Source organism: Parasteatoda tepidariorum, chromosome 1 (assembly GCF_043381705.1).
Source record: "Parasteatoda tepidariorum isolate YZ-2023 chromosome 1, CAS_Ptep_4.0, whole genome shotgun sequence".
Taxonomy (NCBI): Eukaryota; Metazoa; Arthropoda; class Arachnida; order Araneae; family Theridiidae; genus Parasteatoda; species Parasteatoda tepidariorum.
The window spans coordinates 38,218,799-38,240,280 of record NC_092204.1 but is presented as its reverse complement, the minus strand read 5'-3'; the positions used below and the strand labels follow the sequence as shown (position 1 = coordinate 38,240,280).

General features: G+C 25.8%; 1 protein-coding gene across 5 annotated transcripts; it reads left to right on the top strand.

Moving 5' to 3' along the window:
• Positions 1-6,646: 6,646 nt before the first annotated feature.
• On the top strand, positions 6,647-20,527 carry LOC107444444 (T-complex protein 11-like protein 1). 5 transcript variants are annotated; one of them, XM_043038886.2, is made up of 10 exons: positions 6,647-6,773; positions 8,753-8,909; positions 10,261-10,402; positions 11,276-11,396; positions 12,548-12,768; positions 12,876-13,012; positions 14,589-14,755; positions 17,103-17,287; positions 18,170-18,342; positions 20,094-20,527. In XM_043038886.2, exons 2-10 carry the CDS (start codon positions 8,756-8,758, stop codon positions 20,285-20,287), a joined length of 1,494 nt encoding a protein of 497 aa, XP_042894820.1. In that variant the 5' UTR covers positions 6,647-6,773; positions 8,753-8,755; the 3' UTR covers positions 20,288-20,527. The 5 variants fall into 5 exon arrangements, with proteins under 5 accessions (XP_042894820.1, XP_071034897.1, XP_042894819.1 ...); XM_071178796.1 differs by having other exon boundaries at positions 19,853-20,527; XM_043038885.2 differs by having other exon boundaries at positions 6,759-7,003.
• The last annotated feature ends 955 nt before the right edge of the window (positions 20,528-21,482 follow it).

Genomic DNA, 21,482 nt, shown 5'->3' with positions numbered 1-21,482 from the left:
ATTGGTAATCTTTCAAAATATAAGATGTTGTAAGTTAAGAAATTTAATTATTAATTTACAGGGGCATCAGATTAATTTTTAGAACATAAACCTTTACATCAGGACTTCAAGAATATTTTTATATGTTTTACACAATTTTCAATAATCAATAGGAAATGTGCAAAGAAGAAAAAAAAATTAAACAATGTTTGTACAATTGCAAAATCTGGTTTTGAAATTTGAACACTGAAACAACAATTATAGCTCTTTTCTTTATGTTAAAACATTTTTATTTTTAAACGGATTTTAAATCTTAAGCCATTGTAAATTATCTGCTTACTTATTTAATGAGGATATAATGGTTAAATTATCAATTCAGGTATACACAACTTTCTTGGAAAGGAGAGCCACTAAAACGTGCGAAATTAAAGAAAAGAAAATTAAAAAGATTATAGATATTTTAGTGTGTATTGATATCAAACATATATTGCTAAAGCTAAGGTCATCATAAATTTATCTGAATATTACTTGCTTTTTACAACATTATTCATCGAATGCTGTTGTAAAATATAAGTGAAAGATAGATTTATAGGTTTTGGTAGTCTTTGAAAAACTTATCAGTTTGAGATCAATAGAACCCTATATTATAATTATTTTTTTGATTCTGTCCCATTGGCCTTAGGTTGAACTACTCTGGTGTAATTATTTTAAAATTTAGAAAAATCTGTTTTTATAGTGATAGCTGCGATTTATCTCAGAGAAATGACTGCATTATGTATTGTTTTGTTTATGTAAATCTCTGTATAATCTTTTGTCCCCATTATGTATAATTGTGTAAAATTTATGTTTTTAAAATATTTGTAAATTTATGTAATATATATTCTTTAAATCAAAATAATGTGTGAAATTATATGTATTCTATTTAAATTATTTTTTAACTATCATTAACTATTTAATAAATTTAAGCTAAATTATTGAAACTAAATTGCAAAAAGTATTCTTAAATTTTTACAATAAATGATGCAAAAATCGTGTTCATTTTTTACTTAATGTATAGATGCCATTATACCCTTATATTTATCTTTTTTCCTGATAAACTCTGAAACTTTAAATGTTTTTTTCCAAACTTCATAATATATATATAATGAAGTATATATATATATCGTCATATTGCTGAAAATCTGTAAATTAAAAACAATTCAAACTTTGCAAAAAAAATTTTATATGTTATATTTTTAATTAAATTATTTTTCTTTTAAAACACTGTTTTGTCTATAAAAAAATTCTTTGAATATAGGTTTTTATTTTTATTGCTAAATCAATAATCTATTCATGCAAAAAGTTTTCAGTTTAAAATGTTGGCAGCTATCATATTGGATATTTCCAAAATATTCCACATATTGTTCTCCTGAATAGATCAAGTAGATAGTCTTTTAATTTTTCAAAGTTATATTTTATGTATTTGGAGGAAATTATATCAACAATTTTTATTGCAATAAAATTGTTGATTTTATAAAAGTGTGAAAGCTCCCTGAAATTGATGTTCATTAAGTAATTTTTTATCTTCGATCTTATTTGTATATCCTTGTTTAATTTTTTTTAAATACAGTAATTAAATTAGTAATTTTAATTTTCTTGTTTCTTACTATTGTGCAATCACTTATAATAATTTATTTGATTCTAAAACTTGTATGTTTATTTACCGATTCAGCATTGCAGTTATAATGAATGAGCTTTATTCAATAACTCTATTGAAAGCCTGATTGGTGGAACTGGAAAATGAGTCATGGCTGAAATTTTTTCAATGGCTCGTACCAAATTCTTATTTTACGGCAAAACAAAATTGTAGTAAATGGATATATCTGTTTAAGGTTTGAATTTGCCGATTAATTATGTATAAAATGCTCTAATTTGGATCAGTATGTGAATATTCAATTGAACCCAAAATCTGAACTGTCAATCAGAATTGTAGTATAGATAGATATTAGTTATACAAATATTAAAAAAAAAAAATTGTTAATTTTTTTTTTAGTATTACAAATTAAAAATTAAATCTTGAGTCAAATACTTTGAAAATGGAAGATTAGTTTTGATTATGGATTCAGAAATGGAAGATTAGTTTTAATTAATGAAGATTCTAAGTTGTGTTCCAATGGGTCAATGCATTTTAATCTACTTCAATGAATTTTGATTGAATTTAATCTAGAAATCAATTAATTAACCTAGAATCTGAAAAGCCTTGGGCAATTTTGACATTATGCAGATAGGGAAAAAATCTCTCACTGTAAACATATTTTATTGGAGAGGGACAACTTAAAAACCATTGCAATTTTTTTTTAATTTAAGAAATCATAATAACACAGGAATTCAAGCACATTCTATTAAAATATTTGTTATAATATGATTTTTAAACAGCTTTTTCCCCCCTTATTCTGAATTTCTACTCTGACAATAGTTTTGGTGATGGTAAGCTAAGATTAACCAACCACAAATCAGTTATACTTTTTTTTTAAAACTTTTGAACAGAGTTAATATGTTTAAAATATATTTATTTAAAAACTTGAAAACGAACTTTTTAAACAAGGTGCCTGATATCATGCAATGTATATAATTAAATTAAGCATTTTTTTTTTCCAGTTTAATAACTGAGGTATAACTAAATAAACTGAACTTATAAGTTGGTTTGATTGGTGGGCCTTCAACTGATTTATTTAACAAATGCTCCAATTATTTCCCACTGTAATCTATTTAAATCTGACCTGTAAATTCAGCAGGATTATTTCAAAGAAGCTTTTAATTTTTGTTTAAAGCTTCTTTGATTCTAAAAAATGTAGCTCAATTTTCCTTAGTACAAAGAGTTTAATAAATATGTTCCTGTACATTATAAGTTCTAGTCTGTAGTCCATTTCACATTTCTATCCAGAAACTACTTTTAAAGCAAAAATGATTTCTCTTTAAAAAAAATTCGCAGTTGCAATATATTTTGATTTTCTGATCCTATATCTTTTATGTTGATATTAAAATCAAACACTTGACTAGATATGTTATAATTTTTTTGTGGATTTAAATTTACTTGTTTAAAAATTATTTTTATTTGCAATATTAAATAGGTATTTAAGAATTATGATATAAACAATTTTCAAAATTATGTTATGAATATTTTATGAATATTATATTAAATCAGTTTATAAAATAATTAATGCTTTGTTAAAATAGGAGTTTAATTATTATCAGCATTCTGTTTTTTGTTAACATTGCATTTATTTAAAAAAATACTTATACTGTTGAACAGTTCCTTTTGTTTCAAATAAAAATATTTTTAATATTGTACATTCCTAAAATAATTTCTACTTGCTATTAAATTTAAAAACATTCCTTTAATTTTGTTGGCATTCTAATTTTGAAATATGATAACAGAGAAAGTGGCAACGTTATAAATTGAAAATAAGTTATTCTTTCAAATATTAGTTTCTTTTTTTCATAATTCCTCATATTGTTATAAACCGTCTCAAAATGTGAAGGAAATTTGTACCACTATTTTCATCTTCACAAAATAGAAAATAATAAATGCCACTTAGATGTGAAAGAGAGAACTAGTAATGATAGTTGTGTGATATCTGAATGAAATTTATCCGGACATTGATAAAGTATTGTACGAATGAAATTCAAAAAACGAAAGTTTCTTTCAACATTTAAATAGAAAAATATTTATTTCAAATCATGCAAATTTTGTTTAATACTTTAATAAAATTTATTAAGGGAATAGATTTTGTAATCAATCATCGTTTTACTAAACTTCTTGTTTTTGCTACATGAATTAACTAGAATGCTTATTTATTACTTATTTTGTTTTAGTGTAGTTTTGATATAGTTAATTATTTTTGTGTCATTGAAAAAATCAATATTCATGCTGAAGTTGCAGTTTTAATTATTATACAAAATAAAATACCAAATTAATATATATTTTCAAATGCATATACTTTGTAAATAAAATTATGTTAATTTGCACACCAAATATAAATAATGGCACTAATTTCTTAATTTCTGAAAGTGTTATGTAATTTATTTTTTAAAACTTTGTATATAAGTTTCTAAAATGTTTGCATTATTTATTTGAATTTAAATCAGTCCTTACAATAAAGTACTGAAATCATCTTCTCTTGTTGTTTTTTATGAAACATTTCGCATATCTTCAAGATGCCTCATATATCTTCAAAACGATTTATATCGTTCCATTCTTAACTCTTACCCGTCAAATTTCAGATTTACGATTTTCAAAATAATTGTGAAAAAATGCATGAGGGTATAAAAGTTTAATGAATAACGCTTGCTGATGTAGATTATAGAATGCTACACTAATTATGCGCTTAGAAATCGAATTTAGTGTTGAACAGAAAATAGATATTTTTTTTTGGGGGGGGGGGGGTATCAGAGCTAAAGAAAAGAGAGAAGGACGTCACTGTGTACAGAGATCTCGGAGATCGCAAGCAAAGATATAATGAGAACTTTGCATCCATTCGCTCTGTAAAAATAAGTTCAATATTTTCTTGATATTAGCTTTCAAACTACACAATTAACACATTATTTCCGCTCAAAAACATAATTCAAAAAAACTTTCTTTGACCATTATATTAAGAAAATACCATTTTAAACTTATAAAAATATTTTACTAATTCTCGAAAATGACAGTATAAATACTAAAAGTTCAGTTTTGACTTTCATTGTTAAGAAAAATTAAAGCATATATCGACACTTTTTTATCTACATATTGTTTGATATCAATAAGTTGGGTTAAATTTAGAATCCTGATTTTAAAATATGCTGTTAATAGCAATTTGTTCATACTTGATCATTAGGAAACATCCTTAAACGTTAATTACTGGAACAAAATAATAATTTAGGTTCATAATAATATTAGAAATTTTACAATTGTTTATAGATATTTAAATTTAGGATAATATAATTTTTAAAAATCATAAATACTTAGAATAACTACACAAAAAAATATGTTAGGAAATTAGAATTTTAACTATATATTTTACTTATAGTTTTCATTTTCGTTTTAATTTTCTTTGACTTAATCCACTTTTTAATTTTTTCGCCTGCCTTTCTATGAATAAGCATACCTTTTTTTCGATGAAATATGGTCCCAATAGTTTGGCTAGGAGAGTTATCCAAAGTTTGGCCAGTTAATGTTAATTTTACTTTTTGTGTATTCCGCCCTATCTCAGTAACTTTAAAATTTTTGTCCACAGTTTTAAAATATCCAAAAATAATTCCATGCAAGATACAACTTTAAGAAAATGTCTATTATTTTTTATTGTTTTATTTAATAACAATCGAAAATCAGTCGAATAATTCATGAGAAATCAAATATTAAAAATACAACTTTTTTCAAAATGCGAATTCTCAGGAATTGCTCGATTAATTTAGCTCATTTTTTGTGTTTTGCCATTCAAATTTGTATTCCTTAAAATGATGTAAAAAATGTATACCATACAATTAAAAAGTTTTTTTTACTATCATTAAAAAATAAATAAATATATACTAAAATTTATTTTTGCATAGAATTATCTTTGGATAAACGACTTTTACAATTGTGTGCATAAGTTTTTCAATACTTTTTAAAAGGTCTCGAGATTAGCGAAATACGCAAAAAGAAAAATTCACTTTCAGGGATTCAATTTTGGATCGCTCTCCACTCCTGATGAAAGAAACTATGGGAATCATATTTCCCCGATTGCAGTTACCCCCTATATTTTGGGGTTCAGAAATCCAAATCCACTGAAAAAGGTATATTTATTCAAAGAAAGTACGTTTTTGCGGCTGATTTAACTTAAAATGTCGTCTGCACAAATGAATTAACATATTTGAGGTCACCCCCTCGAACCATTGAGATTGAGTCCTTGAGTATAAAGAACCTATCATTAGTTCCAAAGTTATGCGTTAAATAATCTTAAGAAATTGAAGCGGTAAAACATTACTTGATTAAAAGCATCATACACTGCAAAAAATTACAAATTGGAAATAACAATCAAACGCTCAGTTAACAGATTTTAATTATACACTATCCACGTCATTAGAAACCTTTTGTCATCACGAAGTTCAAATGCCGTAATCATAAAAACCAATCATTTCTTGAGCAAGACAACTAAGGAAGATATTTTGAATATCATCCACATTTTAAAAATTTCACGGAAAATGTAGCTGTCAGAATGTATGGAAATCTGATGGTGCAATGTCGGGTAAATATGGTGGGTGATAGGAGAACTCCNCCTCCGGGATGTTTCCCAGACCGTCGCCAATAGCCCATCGTGCAGCTCTAGTGCGAAGTAAGTTAACAACAACGAATTATATAGATACAGAAATATGTATTATTCTATATGAAGAAGAATACTCTATAAGTATTACAGTTGTTGTAGTTAATTTACGTCGCACTAAAGCTGCACGATGGGCTGTTGGCGACGGTCTAGGAAGCACCCCTGAGGATGATCCGAAGACATGCCATCACAATTTTGATCCTCTGCAGAGGGGATGGCACCCCCACTTTGGTAGCCCGACGACCTGCACGCGAAGTCGAGCACTTTACAGTAGAACAGTTTAACGAGGACTCGGGTCAAGCGTTGCGATCGCGAAGAAATTAATTTTCAGTATCTACTCCTCACGACCTCTTCATTGTTTCCAACCACATGAATCTTACGAAAAAGTTTGAATTCATCGTTTCGGTTGATGATCTTTAATCCGGGCAGAAGTAGGCATACAAAATAGTTTCTAGATTATTAAGAAAATCAAAAGTAAACGAATTTCCCTATTTGGGCACTAATAAAATTGAATGTTATAGAAATAGAACTCAATTGCTTCATTTTTGTCGTGTGTTTATGCCAAACGTTCTTCTTCTAAAATTAAACTGCTGTGTTTCCGAATTTAATTTACAGAATTTTTTAAATAAATTATTAGAATTAAAATTTCGACTTTTCTAAATTTCTGTTTTGATTGGTTCTAATTTGTGATAAGCCAGTTTTAGGTTTGATTTTAATCTCAAAAATATATCAAATATAATACTTCTCAAATAAACACTATTTTCCAAAATTTTTTCTTTGTTGTTTTGCTTTTCATTAAAAGATTGAGCGCGTAAAAATAGTAGCTAGTGTGACAGTTACTTGGGCAACAGAAATTTTTTTTCATTCACTAAATTTTCATTCATTCACTAGTATTTGTATTCACTAAAAATATGCTCCATAATACATAGTACACATTTTAGAGTATCAATACAAATCTAACAACTTTTAAAACTTCTATTTTCATATTTCAACATGTCAATAGAACTATGGTCATACTTTTTAACAAAGTATTTTATATAAAATTTGATTATCATTAGGGAAGTCCCCGTAAAGTGATAATCATTGTATATTTTAGAACATCTGTAGTCTGTTTAGTTGCATACATTTATAGTGATTTATTGACTTGAAAACTCCATATGATTAGCAATATTTCAATTTTTCCTTGTTTTGGTCAGAACATCGCTATTTACTAACATTTTATGGATTTTTTATGTTAAAAATCTTTTAAATGTGATTACTAGAAAATGTATTTAGCATGCGTTGAAAAAACTTACTGGTTTTGTGCAGGGATTTGGCTGGAGCCATTTTCTCAGTTTTTTTATGTGACTGCATGATATGCCTCAAATTGTATCTTGTCATCTGAAAACCATTAACTAAGGATTATCATTATACTAAGGATTATCATTGATTATTCAAAAAATAATAAAAGAAAGATAAATTATTAAAAAAAACGATTCTCATTTGGGATATTTCCATATCAGTATTTGTTCATGCAAACTGAAACGTTTAGGTGCGAAATGTTCTTGCCCGGTTTCTTGATTTTTGCATAAATTTAAAAAAAGCATTTAATGATTTGGTTAGTGGTAGTTATGGGTATTACCTTTCGCATTTGCCTCATTCTGTGATTTTTTTATTTTATTTAGTTTCTTGCATGCTGCTTTTCCCCGCTGTTATTAAAATTTTGATGATCATTTTAAAACAAGTTCTGTTAATGAAGTCTTCTGTTTTCATTGATAAATTGAATGTTGTATATTCTAAATTATAAATTTTAGATACTTAGTTTTTCTTCAAGTTAAATGTTACAAAATTTAAAGAAAAAGATAAAAAAAATATAACTATTTTCATTGAGAACAAGTGTAGAGGAAGATTTTTATATCAGTATTCATGCTAAAATGGTTAACAAGGATTGAACAACAACCAATAGTCATACATGATAAACTAATAAGAGCTTCACAAAATAGATAAAACTCAAAGTGTAAAATCTGTAGCTACCCTTTGGTAAACCACTGTATATCTTTAAAAAAATTTATTACAAGTTCAAGAAGTTGCACTTTATTATTTCAGTTGTTGGGAACAAATATCAATATGGAAATGTTCTCGAAGGCAAGATTAATCTGAAATAAAAGAACAGCTGCTTTAGTAATTTTTTAAATAGAAAAAAAAGTAATTAGAAATTTAAACTTTTATATCTCTCTTGTTCTTATTTACACCCTTTTTCCAATTTTTCCCTTATTAAATTCAGACAGGGTACAGTGCTCTTTCCAAATACATCTAGTTATACAGCATGACTTAATAGTTTCGTTTCAACATTCTTGAAAAATATCTTATGCAAAGATGTTATTATATTAAGACATTTTTTTATGAGAATATTTGTATTTTTAACTAACTTAATATTTGAATTTTATGAAACTTGATTGATTTTTTTAACTTAGAACATGGATTCAAACCAAGAGAAAGAGGATGAAGCTAATTCAAATAAAGAACAAAGTACTGGTGAAAGAAGTTCATCTGTCCCCAAAGATATCCAGTGCACAAGCAATACTAGACAAAGAACAACTTCAGATTCAGAATTTCCGTCAATTGTCCCTGGTAAGTTGATTAAAAAACTCTACCGAAGTAAAGATTTCTTTGGCGTGAAATATTCTTTACTAATGTATAATAATCCATTGTTAGTTGTATATTAGACTTAGGGTAGGGTCTTTGTAAAAAAACATGTAATTTGTATGATATAATAAATATCCGTTAATAATTTAAGCAATTAGATTTTATTTAAGTTTAAATAATTTTTATATTTATTTTGTATAACTTTTTAATTACTTTGTATTTTATAATTGAAAGAGTCAGTTTAAGAAATATTTTTTATAGTACCAAAACGCAAAGTATTTTTTATGGAATATGCCTTTTAGTTATTTATTACTTTATCCTAAATCTAGCACACAACCATGGTCAGCATGTTTTTCACACATAATTAATTGTTACAAAACCTTTGTTGAATGCTCATCCCCAAAAATCTTTTTTATATTTTTTTTTAAATAACGGCAGGCACTGAACTTTCGTTCTTCGTCTTAGAAGATGCCATAAGTGTTGCTTATTTATCGTTACCCAGTGGGCACCTGTGAACCAAAGTCACGGAAGCGAGCAACATTAGCCACGGTACACTGCCACAAATACCCGTTCATAGGGTGGGCCACATTCCCACATCAGAAGACAACAGAGAGAGAGAGAGAGAGAAACATCCATGCACAGAGCGGGATTCGAACCTGCAGCCATTGGCTTAGCAGTCAGGCACGCTAACCACTTGGCCTGGCCGGCATCCCCAAAAATCTAAAATATTTCATTTCTATAACCATTCAAATTTAATATTTAGTATGTTTAAAAACTGGAATAGTTTTTAGTTTTAAGGTACATTTTGAATGTGGTGAAAAAGATTTAATTAATTCTCAGAAATTCTTCATTTTGATAAAAATTTTTAATAGAAATTAATAGTTAATATTTAAAAAAAGTAAGTAAAAAAAAAAAATTCAAAATTGAAAAGAAGAAAAGGTAATTATTTTTACTTTCTATGCTATTTTATTTGGTTGTCTTAAAAGTCAGCAGCCTTTTATGCCTATGATTTTAAAACATTTACTATTTTTATTTATTTTTGCTAATTAATAAATTTTTCAAACTCTTTTTCACTTAATTAATAGTTTTACTTCTTGATTTCCACATTAGTTTTCATCATTAGTTAGTAGAATAAGGTTATAAAGTTCAATTAAAATTGAAAAAAAAAAGAGGCATAACAATTTTAATTCTATATTATTTGTTTACATAGCAGCAAAAAGTTCTTGTTTTAGAATTCTTATTTTTAACTGTTTTGAGACCTATTACAAAGAATACATTTCATGTTCAGAATTATATACTGTGTTTGTTTAAATTCTAAATAAATATTTTCTTTCAGCATCTCCACCAGCTTTTGTTTCGCTTGAACAAATATTAAAGGCAGCAGAAGATGTCTCAAACTCGGGAATCAATATGGCTCTTGCCCATGAAATAGCTGTAAATAAGGATTTTAAATTGCAGCAAAATGCTCCTAAATCGGGGTATCTTACCAACTTATTCCTTTGCTAAATTGTTTCATTCTTAACATTTTTATTTCTTGCTTTATTTTGCATTGCATCATTAAGTAATTTGAGATTCATCTGTTAAATCACTGCATATGTGTTGCTGATTTTTGAAATTTGGGAATTTTAATTTTCTGTTTGAACTAATCTATTAAATATTTCAGCTATTTTTATTGTTTAATTAAAATTTATGCAAAAGAATAAAAATTATTAAAAATTTTGCTTAAAAATGTATTAAGAATTAGATTTATGCAGCAAATAATTTAACTATTTCAGCTTTAAACTTCATTAGGCTCAAAAGATTTTAATTTATGATAAAAAAAAATTTTACATTTTAGTTCTTACCAAAAATATAAAAACTTAAGTCAGGCATTTTCTTCAAGAGTGAGGTTAGGTATCACAATTTATGTCAAAAATATTATTTTTAATTTAACTTAATTTACATATTTTAGTGCATTCAAAATTATTTAATCTGGCATAACAAAATGTAATTTTTTTTATTTTTATTTGAAAGTTTAACTGTTTGATTTTAAAATGTTGAAAATATGGAGAAGTGCAGAGATGTTATTTTTTTCCAGTGTAACCTTTTTAATGCCTTAGATTTGTAAATTTGAAGTTTATGTAATTATTTTTTAATGTCTTTTACTTCATAGATTACATTTGATTTTTCTCTTGTTCAATTTTTATTTTGCTCTTATTTTCAACTGGTTTACTTTTAGCAAATTTAGTTGAACTTTGTAAACTTTGTTTAGTATCTGTTATTGCTGATAAATATTCTAGATCATGAAACTTTAATAAATATTCTTTATTACTAATATCTGTGTTCAATTGCTATAATGATATTTGTTTCAGTTTGGAGCAAAGAGTAAGTGAAATCTGTCACAGAGCGTTTTGGGACGTTTTGAATAATGGAATTGCTAGCGATCCTCCAGATTATCATCATGCTATGATATTATTAAAAGAAGTTAAGGAGGTAAATACCGTGTTAAATTGTAATATTATGCTCTTAAACATAATTTCATTAGAGATAGGCTATATAGTATTGTATCCTGAAATATCAATAGTATGTAAATATGAATATTTTAAAATGTATATTATGAATACTAAAGTACATCAATATTTTAAACATGTCATATTATAATATCTTGTGAATACCATGACTTTAAATGAATAGTGAATCGACAGTTATAATATTCGACAGTTATAATGATTATTGACAACAAGAAATAGTAAATACAATAATATTGCAATCATTAACGACAATGGTAAATAATGAATATGATAATAGGACACGTATTATTGTTATTAATAATCATCAAACATGGTATTGTGAGATATAATTTTGATTTAGTTAAAGAAAATACTGATTTATTTAGAAAAGTATCTTAATGTAATAACGTAAATGCAATAAATTGCGAAGTATTAATATTTCTCGATTATTTTATGATATTAAAATTCCGATGACTAATTTGTCTTTAACTAAACATATGTTGTTTAAATAATCATAAATGACATTGATTTAAAGTTTTATTTTACTTTAATAAATGTTTTAATCTAATATCTATGCTGTTCTTTGTGCTGTTCCTCAAATCAAAGCATTATTGGTTATTGCTGTATTATTGTAAAAAGATTAATTAAAATTTTAAAACTCTATTAGAATGAAATTTTTTTTTCTTTGAAAATGTTACACCAAAAATGTTTTTAAACCGTGATAAAAAAATAATTATATTTTACCAACAGTTGTGTTTGTTTTCTATTGTTATCTATTTTAATAAATAGCATGAGCTGCAGAGTATTTTGCTGCAAAACTAATAAAACCATTCTATTTAAATTTTTATATCTTTTATTTTGATTTGTTTGTTTCTATTTCAGTTTTTGAGAAACTTTCTCTTCCAAATGGTCTAAAATTTTAGTGTCTAATAATAACCTATTAAAACTTTATAATTTAGACTTTTACTACATTTCTTTAAAAATTATTTTGCAGTTACTGTTTGTTTTATTGAATTGATAAAGAAGTTGAAAGCAGTCAGTTTTTTAATTTATATTTCATCATACTTCGTAATTTTGTACTACATTCAAATTTAAATTGTTGCATTTTTATAATAAAGTAAAATTTATTTTCAGATTCTTTTGTGGCTATTATTACCTCATAACAGTCGCTTGAAAAACGAAATAAATGAAGTGTTAGATATTGATCTGATAGAGCAACAAGCTAAAAATGGCGCCATAGATGTATTAAGTTATGCACAATTTATAATTTCCACTATGTCTCGTATATGTTGCCCAGCAAGAGATTCTAAAATACAAGAACTTCGGCAGCTTACAGAAATAGTTCCACTTTATAAGTAATTATCTTTACTAAATAAATAATTTTTGTGTGTTTGTTTAAATAGGTTTTTAAATTTATATATCAATTAAATTTTTATAATATCTTTTTTTTAAATATTTATAGAGGTATCTTAGAAACATTGGATGTCATGAAATTGGATATGGTGAATTTCACTATTTCTCACATACGGCCTCATATCCAACAACAATCAGTTGAGTACGAAAAAAGTAAATTTCAAGAAATTATACGTTCCTTGGAAAGTGAGTGTTTCGTCATTTTTGAAAAGTTTATATTAGTCAATAAAGTCTTATTAGATTTTCAGTTTTCTAAAAAGCCTTTATTATTGTTAGTAATTTTTTAAATTTTGTTATGAGAAAAATATATATTTTTATTTGTAATTTAAAGTAAAGCTCTCTGTAACAGTCAATTGTTGGTAAGAGGGTCATGGAGATAAAGAAACAAATTGATGGGGCAATATGGCTAATGTAATTGTCTTCATTTGCCAGACTACCTATCTATCTGAAGCTGTGTTTGCTACAAGCTGTAGCACATTGACGTTTAATTACTTTAATTACCACTGTGCTATCAAGGCTCTTTATTCAGTTAAGCTACAAAATTTACTTGTGATTAATCTATTCTAATATTCTCTTTGTACCTATCGTAAAATATGTACATTAGTTTTCAACTCTCAAACATATCATTGTCTGCCTTAATTTCCAAGTTTTTTAATTTTCTTAATTAAAATGACAGATTTTGTTTTGTAAAAATGAAAGAAAATAAAAAAAAAATATAAGAAATGTACAAAACATTTTAAATTATGTTAATTCTGCATTTTTGTTGTTTTTGGTATGACCACATATATTCAAAATGATCACTAAAGTTCTCATCTCTTATTGTTCAAATGGTTGTAGCTATAGTTGTAAAAGCTGTGTCTAAGTGTAGCAAAATGGCAATTTGCTAGATGAGTGGAAAATGTTTCTCTGTTTCGAAAATGGTACCAGGTATAGAAAAAAGTGTATTACAAAGTTGTAGGGCATCATCAATTTAGTATGAATAGACAACTTGTGAATAATAATGTTAAGAAAAGAATGCTTAAAATGCAGAATTTTTTATTCAGTAACTAATGTTATGAAGAACGAATTTGTTACCGTAAGATTTCTTTAATTTTAATTTTCAAACCTTTCTTAAGCTTCATATTTCTGAAATAAAGATATCCTGTGATAACTAGTTTTTTTTCTTCTTCCTAATTTTGTCATGGTGAAGGGAATCAGAATCTAATAAATGCATGTTTTAAGCATTCTTTTTCTAGCATAAATGTCCGCAAGGTGTCTATTGTACAGCCATTTTACTATTTCTAGACACCACTTTTATAGCTATGGTTTCAGCTATTTAAAAGTTAAAGAGGATGAATATAAAGTTTTAATTGGTACCTGGTATATTTATGTGTTCAATTTAGTTATAATTTTAAACATAATAAAATTTTAAAAAAATGTGTATTTTTTAGAATATATTGCACTAAATTTTTGCTGATATCTTTTCAGTATAATTGATTGAAAATCTTTTCATTTTCGACTAATATGGTATTTTAATATAAATAAGTCACACTCTTCAGTCAATAAGTGAATAGTTTCTACTTAACTAAAAATTCTAATTGAATCTTGATCAAACAAAAATGCTTTTTGAATGAAATAAGTACCATTTTAAAATGTTATTAGAATTCAAACTTAGAGTTAATAAGTAAATGTTTAACTTCATTTTTTTCTCTCTTTAATTCAGATTAGAAAAAACAATATTCATTATCTTTCTATTATTTGAAAACATTTTGTTGGTTAATAGGTTTGACACCACCTGTTGATGGGTTGAAATTCACTAGATTGTGGCTTCAAAAGGCTTATACAGAGACTGTTGCTGAATCTGGTGATGCAAAACCTACTATTTCTACATTAATCAGCAAAGCATACATTAAAATTTTAATATGGAAAGAAACTGAGAATTTTCCCGAGGTAAATTTACATTTTGCTATTTAAAACTTGTACGTAAATTATATATTTGCTACTTAAATTTTATGTATAGTACAGTATTTGTAACCTTTTTGTACCAAAAGTGCACATTCTAGAATAACAGCACCATTTATATCTTCAAGGTGAATTTATATTTGAAATTTACAGTGTTATATAACATTTAATAGAAAACTGAGTGTTTTTACATTGTCACACAACAGCAGGATCTGCAGACATTATGGTGCCTGTGGGCTTAGGTTTGGGGAATTTCTTGAGGAATATCACATTTGTCAAAATTGTGGGTTTACATTCTAACACACTAAGTTGATGAAGTTAAATTTTTTTTTTTTAATGCTATGAAAATGTTTACTTTCTTAACCCCTGACGGGGTGAGGTTTTGCCTTCTATTCCTTGCTCCCGTGATATTTCCTGGCTGGAGTGTTCAGTAGTAACGCGCCAATAAGAATAAAACTAATTCATATCTTTTGCCCAGAAATTTTTTCTTCTTCTGATTTTGCACACCAGATGGCAGTACCAAGATATTTTTAAGGTAATTGTAGATAATTAGTTTATTTTAAATTATTTTCTATTAACAATAAGTGATGTAGGAAGGAAACTCGATACTACTGTCCAGATTGTGATGTTGGCATCTGTATCTCATGCTTTGAAATTTATAACTCAAGAAAAAATAACTTTTCTTTATTTATATTATACGTAAGTTTAATAAATTTTTTTTTTAATGTTCAAAACACATATTTTTCTAATTTTCCTTGCTTGCTGGAAAACCAACATTAAGTCATAGTAACCCTGTTATCATAGTAATGTTGGCTTTTCTTAAACATTTAATTTTTTAAAATCTCAAGCTAAAAACAAATCAAAAATTGGACATGAATATATATATATTGTTCATACACATATTTTTATATAATTTTCAGGGATAAAAAAATAGGCACTTTTATGACCGTTTTTTTGAAAATTAACCGATCGTTAAAGAGTCAATACAGATTTTTATAATATTAATAAATGATTAACTCAAACTAGAAAATCTGCAAAAGGTTATGGTATTTATTGAAATGTCTTTTACTTTAGAATTAGTTTCTCTATTAATAAATATTTTTTAAAAATAAAATATATTTATATTATGGATATTACTATGTATAAAAGTTTTTAGGTTTAAATATCAATTTTTATTTTATAAGAGAATAATTTTAGTTATGAAGAAAACTTACGAAGCAAAATAATAAAGCTATTAATTAAAATGAAAAATTATAACTTTAATGTAGTCTTTTCCTGCAGGTATTAATGAAAAGTTTCTAATTTATTTCTATGACCAGAGATTGGAGTCGGAGAAATATGCTGTCTTTTTTCAGTTGTTTTTGAAATTCAAAAAATGTATATAATTTTTTTTTCTTTTTAAATTTTTAAGTTACAGTATCATTTTATAATAATTCATTTTAAATAAATTCAGCAAACCTTTTGCAGGTCAACTTATTACAGAGCTACTGTTTATTAATTTTCTTTTAAGTTACTTGATTTGCTCCAAAAAATATACATATAGAACTAGCTTAGAAAATTCCAGAACCAATATATTTGATATAAACATCGAACCCACTTAAGTAATCTGTAATAAATTATCTATTTTTCAGTACTACAGAATTATACTAAGTTTTGTTGGTAGGGTTATAAAAAAATTTAAAGTCAAATAAAAAATAACAATTGATTTTAAGAAGTGGAACATTTTGATAATGTTAAAAAAAAAAACGGTCGAAAAACTCTGGTTACAGAACTTATTATCGAAATCAATTAAAATCATAGCTGGTTCAGATGACCAAAAATTAATGTTATCCAAATTTACATGAAATATTTTTATGCCAATAAATAAAAATGCATTCGAATTAATGGATAAGTATAAATTGTTTACACTAAAGTACTGAATCATTCTGTTTGATGAATCATTATGTTTCAATATTGTATTGTGTGAATCTTGACTTATAAATTATCACTTTTTTCAATCTTTTGCTATTCATGTCATTTTGATTTTATAACCATTAGCCAAAGTTGCATAGTTAGGAATTTGCACTTTCCTTTTTGCCTAACAAAGGTGACACATATTGATGTACAGGCTACTAAATTATGTATTGAAATATTTCTGTTGCTGACGCTTTATTATTATGAAACATCTAGTTTTACAAATCACACATATTTAGCTCAGATTATCTGAACTCTACCCTAGATGTCTCTTGCATAATTTAGTGAGAAATAGAAGGCTTGTTTGAAATCACTGTATTTTAGACAATATTTTATTTTATAAAAAGTACACATTTTCAAGTTATAAATTTTTTTTAAATAGACTTTACATCTGGACCACGAGCGTTTTATCACTCTACGGCATAATTTTACTGTGATGATATTAATTGCTACTGTGATATTGGTGACATATTCTATAGTTGGTCCAGCTATTCAAGGCATCACTGACTTTAAAGAAACTTTAAAAAAGCATTTGCAGATTATATTGGCTGATGCACCACAATGCAGGTATGTTTGTTTATTTTTAAATAAAATTGAATTGTTTTTAATGATAAGGAACATTTTTCGCTGTCTGGTGAAGGGAAAAGTATTTTTTTAATTTTGTTTTCACGAGAGCTAGATTTAAAAAGCAGTAGGTAACTTAGTAAACTTTAATTACTAAGACATTTATTATTTTTTAAATTTCTGGATTTCATTCTACACTACAGCTTTTAACCCTTACATTTTTACCTCCTTACAATATTAAAGGTAGTAGTGAAACATTAATTAAAATAAACAGAGATATTTTGAGTTTTACCAGCATATTGTGTATATTGGTAGTTAAAATTGTTTCAAATAAAATTTAATTAATCCAGAATAAAATGCTAACTGTTAAGTTTTACTATCATTTTTATTATTTCAGAAAAATCTCTTTTCATAAGCGTGGGTAGTTGAAAAGTATGTAATACCAACTGTAATATAAATAATAATAATATAAATAAATTTTATCTAAAAAATGTCCTTGAAAATTTGGCAGGTATAAAGTATATATTTATTGCTAATGTATTAATTTTGGATTAAAAAAAAGTAATATGTATAACTAAAATTTAAGTTTTTTAAGATATAGCAGCACTGCTACAAATCTTAATTAACTGTTTTTTTTGTTGAGCCAATTTAATTTTCTTCTTAATCCCCCAATAAATATACATTAATCAATGCTACTTTTAACAAGAAATTTCCAATGCTATTTTATTAAAAAGCGCAATATTTTAAATTTGATCCTCTAAATTACGATAATCATAACTAAATCTATATTCATATTTAATTGTAGTACTTAGTTTGATGTGATTATTTGTTATATATGTTTTATAAAAAATCTGTGAAAAAATTATTTATGTAATATAAAAATAGTTCAAGCGATTTGGAGTCAAAAATGGAAGCAGCTGGTTTGCAAGTTTCTAAGGAAGTGAATGAATGTTTACAATCTCATGGATATCCAATTTTAAACAAGGAAAAGGAATCACTTCTGATTTCATCAATTAAAAATATTTCGAATGAAGATCAACATGTGCGACAACTTCTCAGTGAGTTTATTCTATTATTTTTAAAAATGAATGTATATATATATATTTAAAAAAATGGTGTCTTTTAATATAAACAATGTATTTGAGGAAAAAATAAGGGATACTTTTAACATGGCATCTGTTGTAATGACCAAGGATGGTCACATTCCAAGTAAAATAAAGTTCCCTGAGATTTTCAAACTTAAATTGAATTAATGTAATTTTAATCAGAGATGTAGCTAAAATTTTTTCGGAGAGTGAAAATACTCCTTGAATTTTTTGGAGTAAAAACAATTTTATTATAAATAACAAAAACCCATTTCATAAGAAAACTTGCTTTTTAAGGATAAAATAGAAGAGATGTGTACTATTTTAAATGTTGACTTTAAGCATATTTTATATAAAATAATTCATTTCCCCAGTTTTTTGCATTTTCCATGATCAAATTGTCCAAGTCTTAATATTCTAATTAATATTTCTGTTTTACACAATTTCTTTCTTTATATATATATATATATATATATACAGTCGGACTTCTATTTAACGAACTTCCATTTTACGAATTTCTCTATTTTGCGAATTTTTTCGTGGAACCAAGAACATTTTGGAAATTTCTTCGTTAAATAACTTCTAAATAGCGAAGTGAATTTTCTATTTAACGAATTTTTTTTTTAGATCTACTTTCCCCATTTCCCAAAATATTTGAGAAAATTATTAACTAGTTAACGCATTTTATGGGGGAAATGACCTTGAACTGATTTTCGCATCCCCTTAACTTTTAGAGAAAGCAGTAAAATTCCTTTCCCTTTTTGTTTGNAAGTATTTCAAAACTTTTTTTCGGGATTTAGCGACTTCGTTAAATAGAGGTCCGACTGTATTTTTTTTTTGAAAGCTGTCTTTCTTATACTGTATTGTAAAAAATTATTGCTATTTATAACGCTGCAATAAAACCTAGATATATAGGTTTGAAATGCTAGGCTAAAGATGATGCAAATATGAAATTACGAAAGAGTAGAAATTTTTTTTTTTTTTATGTCAAATAATTCTTGCTTGAGACTACCCAAAACTGATCTGTTGGTGTTTCGAGCGAATGAAGAAAAATCTGTTAAGTTAGAGAGATGACCTATCAGTTTTCACTTTTTTTTAAAAGCATGTTACTGATTTTCAATGTGTGAAATAAGCTTATAAAAGCGTTAAAAATATGTCTGAATTTAAGATAACATTGATTTCTCTCATTAAATACAGTTAAAAAGATTAAACTTGGTAAATTAAATTTTACTAAAAATGTTTTAATTGCTAGTTTTTTTTTAAAAAAAATAAAATAACTAGTTAACATTTGAGCATCACTCGGAAGGCTTATTAGTAGTAGCTTAAACTCTAAAGATATTTTCTTAAATGAGAATTTTTTGGAACATAATTTATATTAAATTTGGCATACTAGGCAGGCATTGGTAAAATTTTTTAATTTTTTTTATTGATATTAAATATTTTAAAACAACTATTTTGAATACAAATTTTCTTTTAAATGCAGTGGAACCATGATTATCCAGCACCCACAGGACCAGAGTTATGTTCGAAATCATTAGATAATCAGAGTTGCTTTATCAGATCAGATGATACAAACTTTGAACTTTGCAGTCACTAACTATTTTCAATTTGTATGTTAAAATTTTTCAATTGATAAATAATTAATATCAATAAAAAAAAAAGACTTCATAAATCCAGAGTCTATTTATTTAAGGATAATATACCATTTTTATCTATATTTATAGCAAAACGATTATTAGAGTTCATAGAGCTTTCGCTGCACACTAAATCTGCTGTGAGAATACCACCTGGTCTTTCATCATTACAACATGAACTTTCTGCATTCACTGGACAATTTTTCTCACTTGTGAAACACAATCAGCTGGTGTTTGGTGATTACTACAATAATATATTGGAAAAACTTTTGGCAAATGAATGAAATTCATTGCCAAAACCGTTGTTATTGTTTTGTTTGTAGAATATTTTTATTATGGTATATTTAGACTTCAAAATGAATGGATAATAATATTTATTTTATTTTTTACTTTAATGCATTTTCTTTTTTTTAAAAAAACAATAAAAAAAAAGATTTGAAAATAATGTTTATAATTATATTTTATCACTAATTTGTGATATTATTTACATACTTACACTCAACAATAAATATTTACTTAACTTATTGCTGTTTTTTTTCTTTCCTTTTATGTAAAATACCACATTGTATTCAATAAATTCTATTAAATTTAAACTATTGCCAGAGACTATGTATAGATTCACTGTTAATTTGTTTATCATAGCCTGTTTTATTTTAATTCTAAGGGAAAAAAATGCCCTAACAATTGTCTAAACATAATATTGCATTATAAAGGATAAAATTATTTGATTGTGGTGGATGCACAGTATCTGATCATTAGACAATTTTCATTTAATAACCAATGTGTGATAATCATCAAATCCTAAATTCACCTTTGTGTAAAAATTAGGTACATACTTTTAATTTACATGAAATATTTATCTTTAGAATCTACTTAATCATAACAGAAATCATAATAAAATTTACACATTTAATTTTATAAATAAGTAATTGAAGAAAAAAAGTTGGTAATTGCATAATAAATGAGATCTAAAATTGTTATAGAAAATTAAAAACATATACAAGAAGTAACATTTTTAATAAATTTCAAATATATTTTATATTCAAAAGTTAGGATTTTCCTAAAAAATATAATTAATCAATGTATTTTATTGTATGAAGGTACACAATCAGAAATGTAAAAAAATAGTCATTAATTTAATTACCTGAAAATTTTGCACGTATACAAAAAAAGTGAGTTTTTGTCCTAATTGGGAGAAAAAAAAAAATGAGACTAATTTTTTCTCCCCCTTATACAGTGAACAATCAAGAAATAACTAAAGGTCCATAAAATATGTGGATATTAAACATTGATATAGTTTTCTAGAGTTTTGTTATTCTGAATTCTAGAAAATCTTTAATAAATGGCATCTCTACAGTAGTCAAAATTCAAGGAGACTCAATACTAATTTGAACTATCTGTTTTTCAATAAAATTAACCCACTGAATTAATATAAAATTGATTGTGAAGTGTACATGCAAAAATATTCTGAACTGGTTA

What these genes read in the sequence shown, in the direction of transcription:
- LOC107444444 (XM_043038886.2), top strand. Translation starts at nt 8,756, where the DNA reads ATGGATTCAAACCAAGAGAAAGAGGATGAAGCTAATTCAAATAAAGAA. An exon ending in ATTTCCGTCAATTGTCCCTG is followed by an intron (nt 8,910 to 10,260) that starts GTAAGTTGATTA and finishes ATTTTCTTTCAG; the next exon opens with CATCTCCACCAGCTTTTGTT. An exon ending in CAAAATGCTCCTAAATCGGG is followed by an intron (nt 10,403 to 11,275) that starts GTATCTTACCAA and finishes TATTTGTTTCAG; the next exon opens with TTTGGAGCAAAGAGTAAGTG.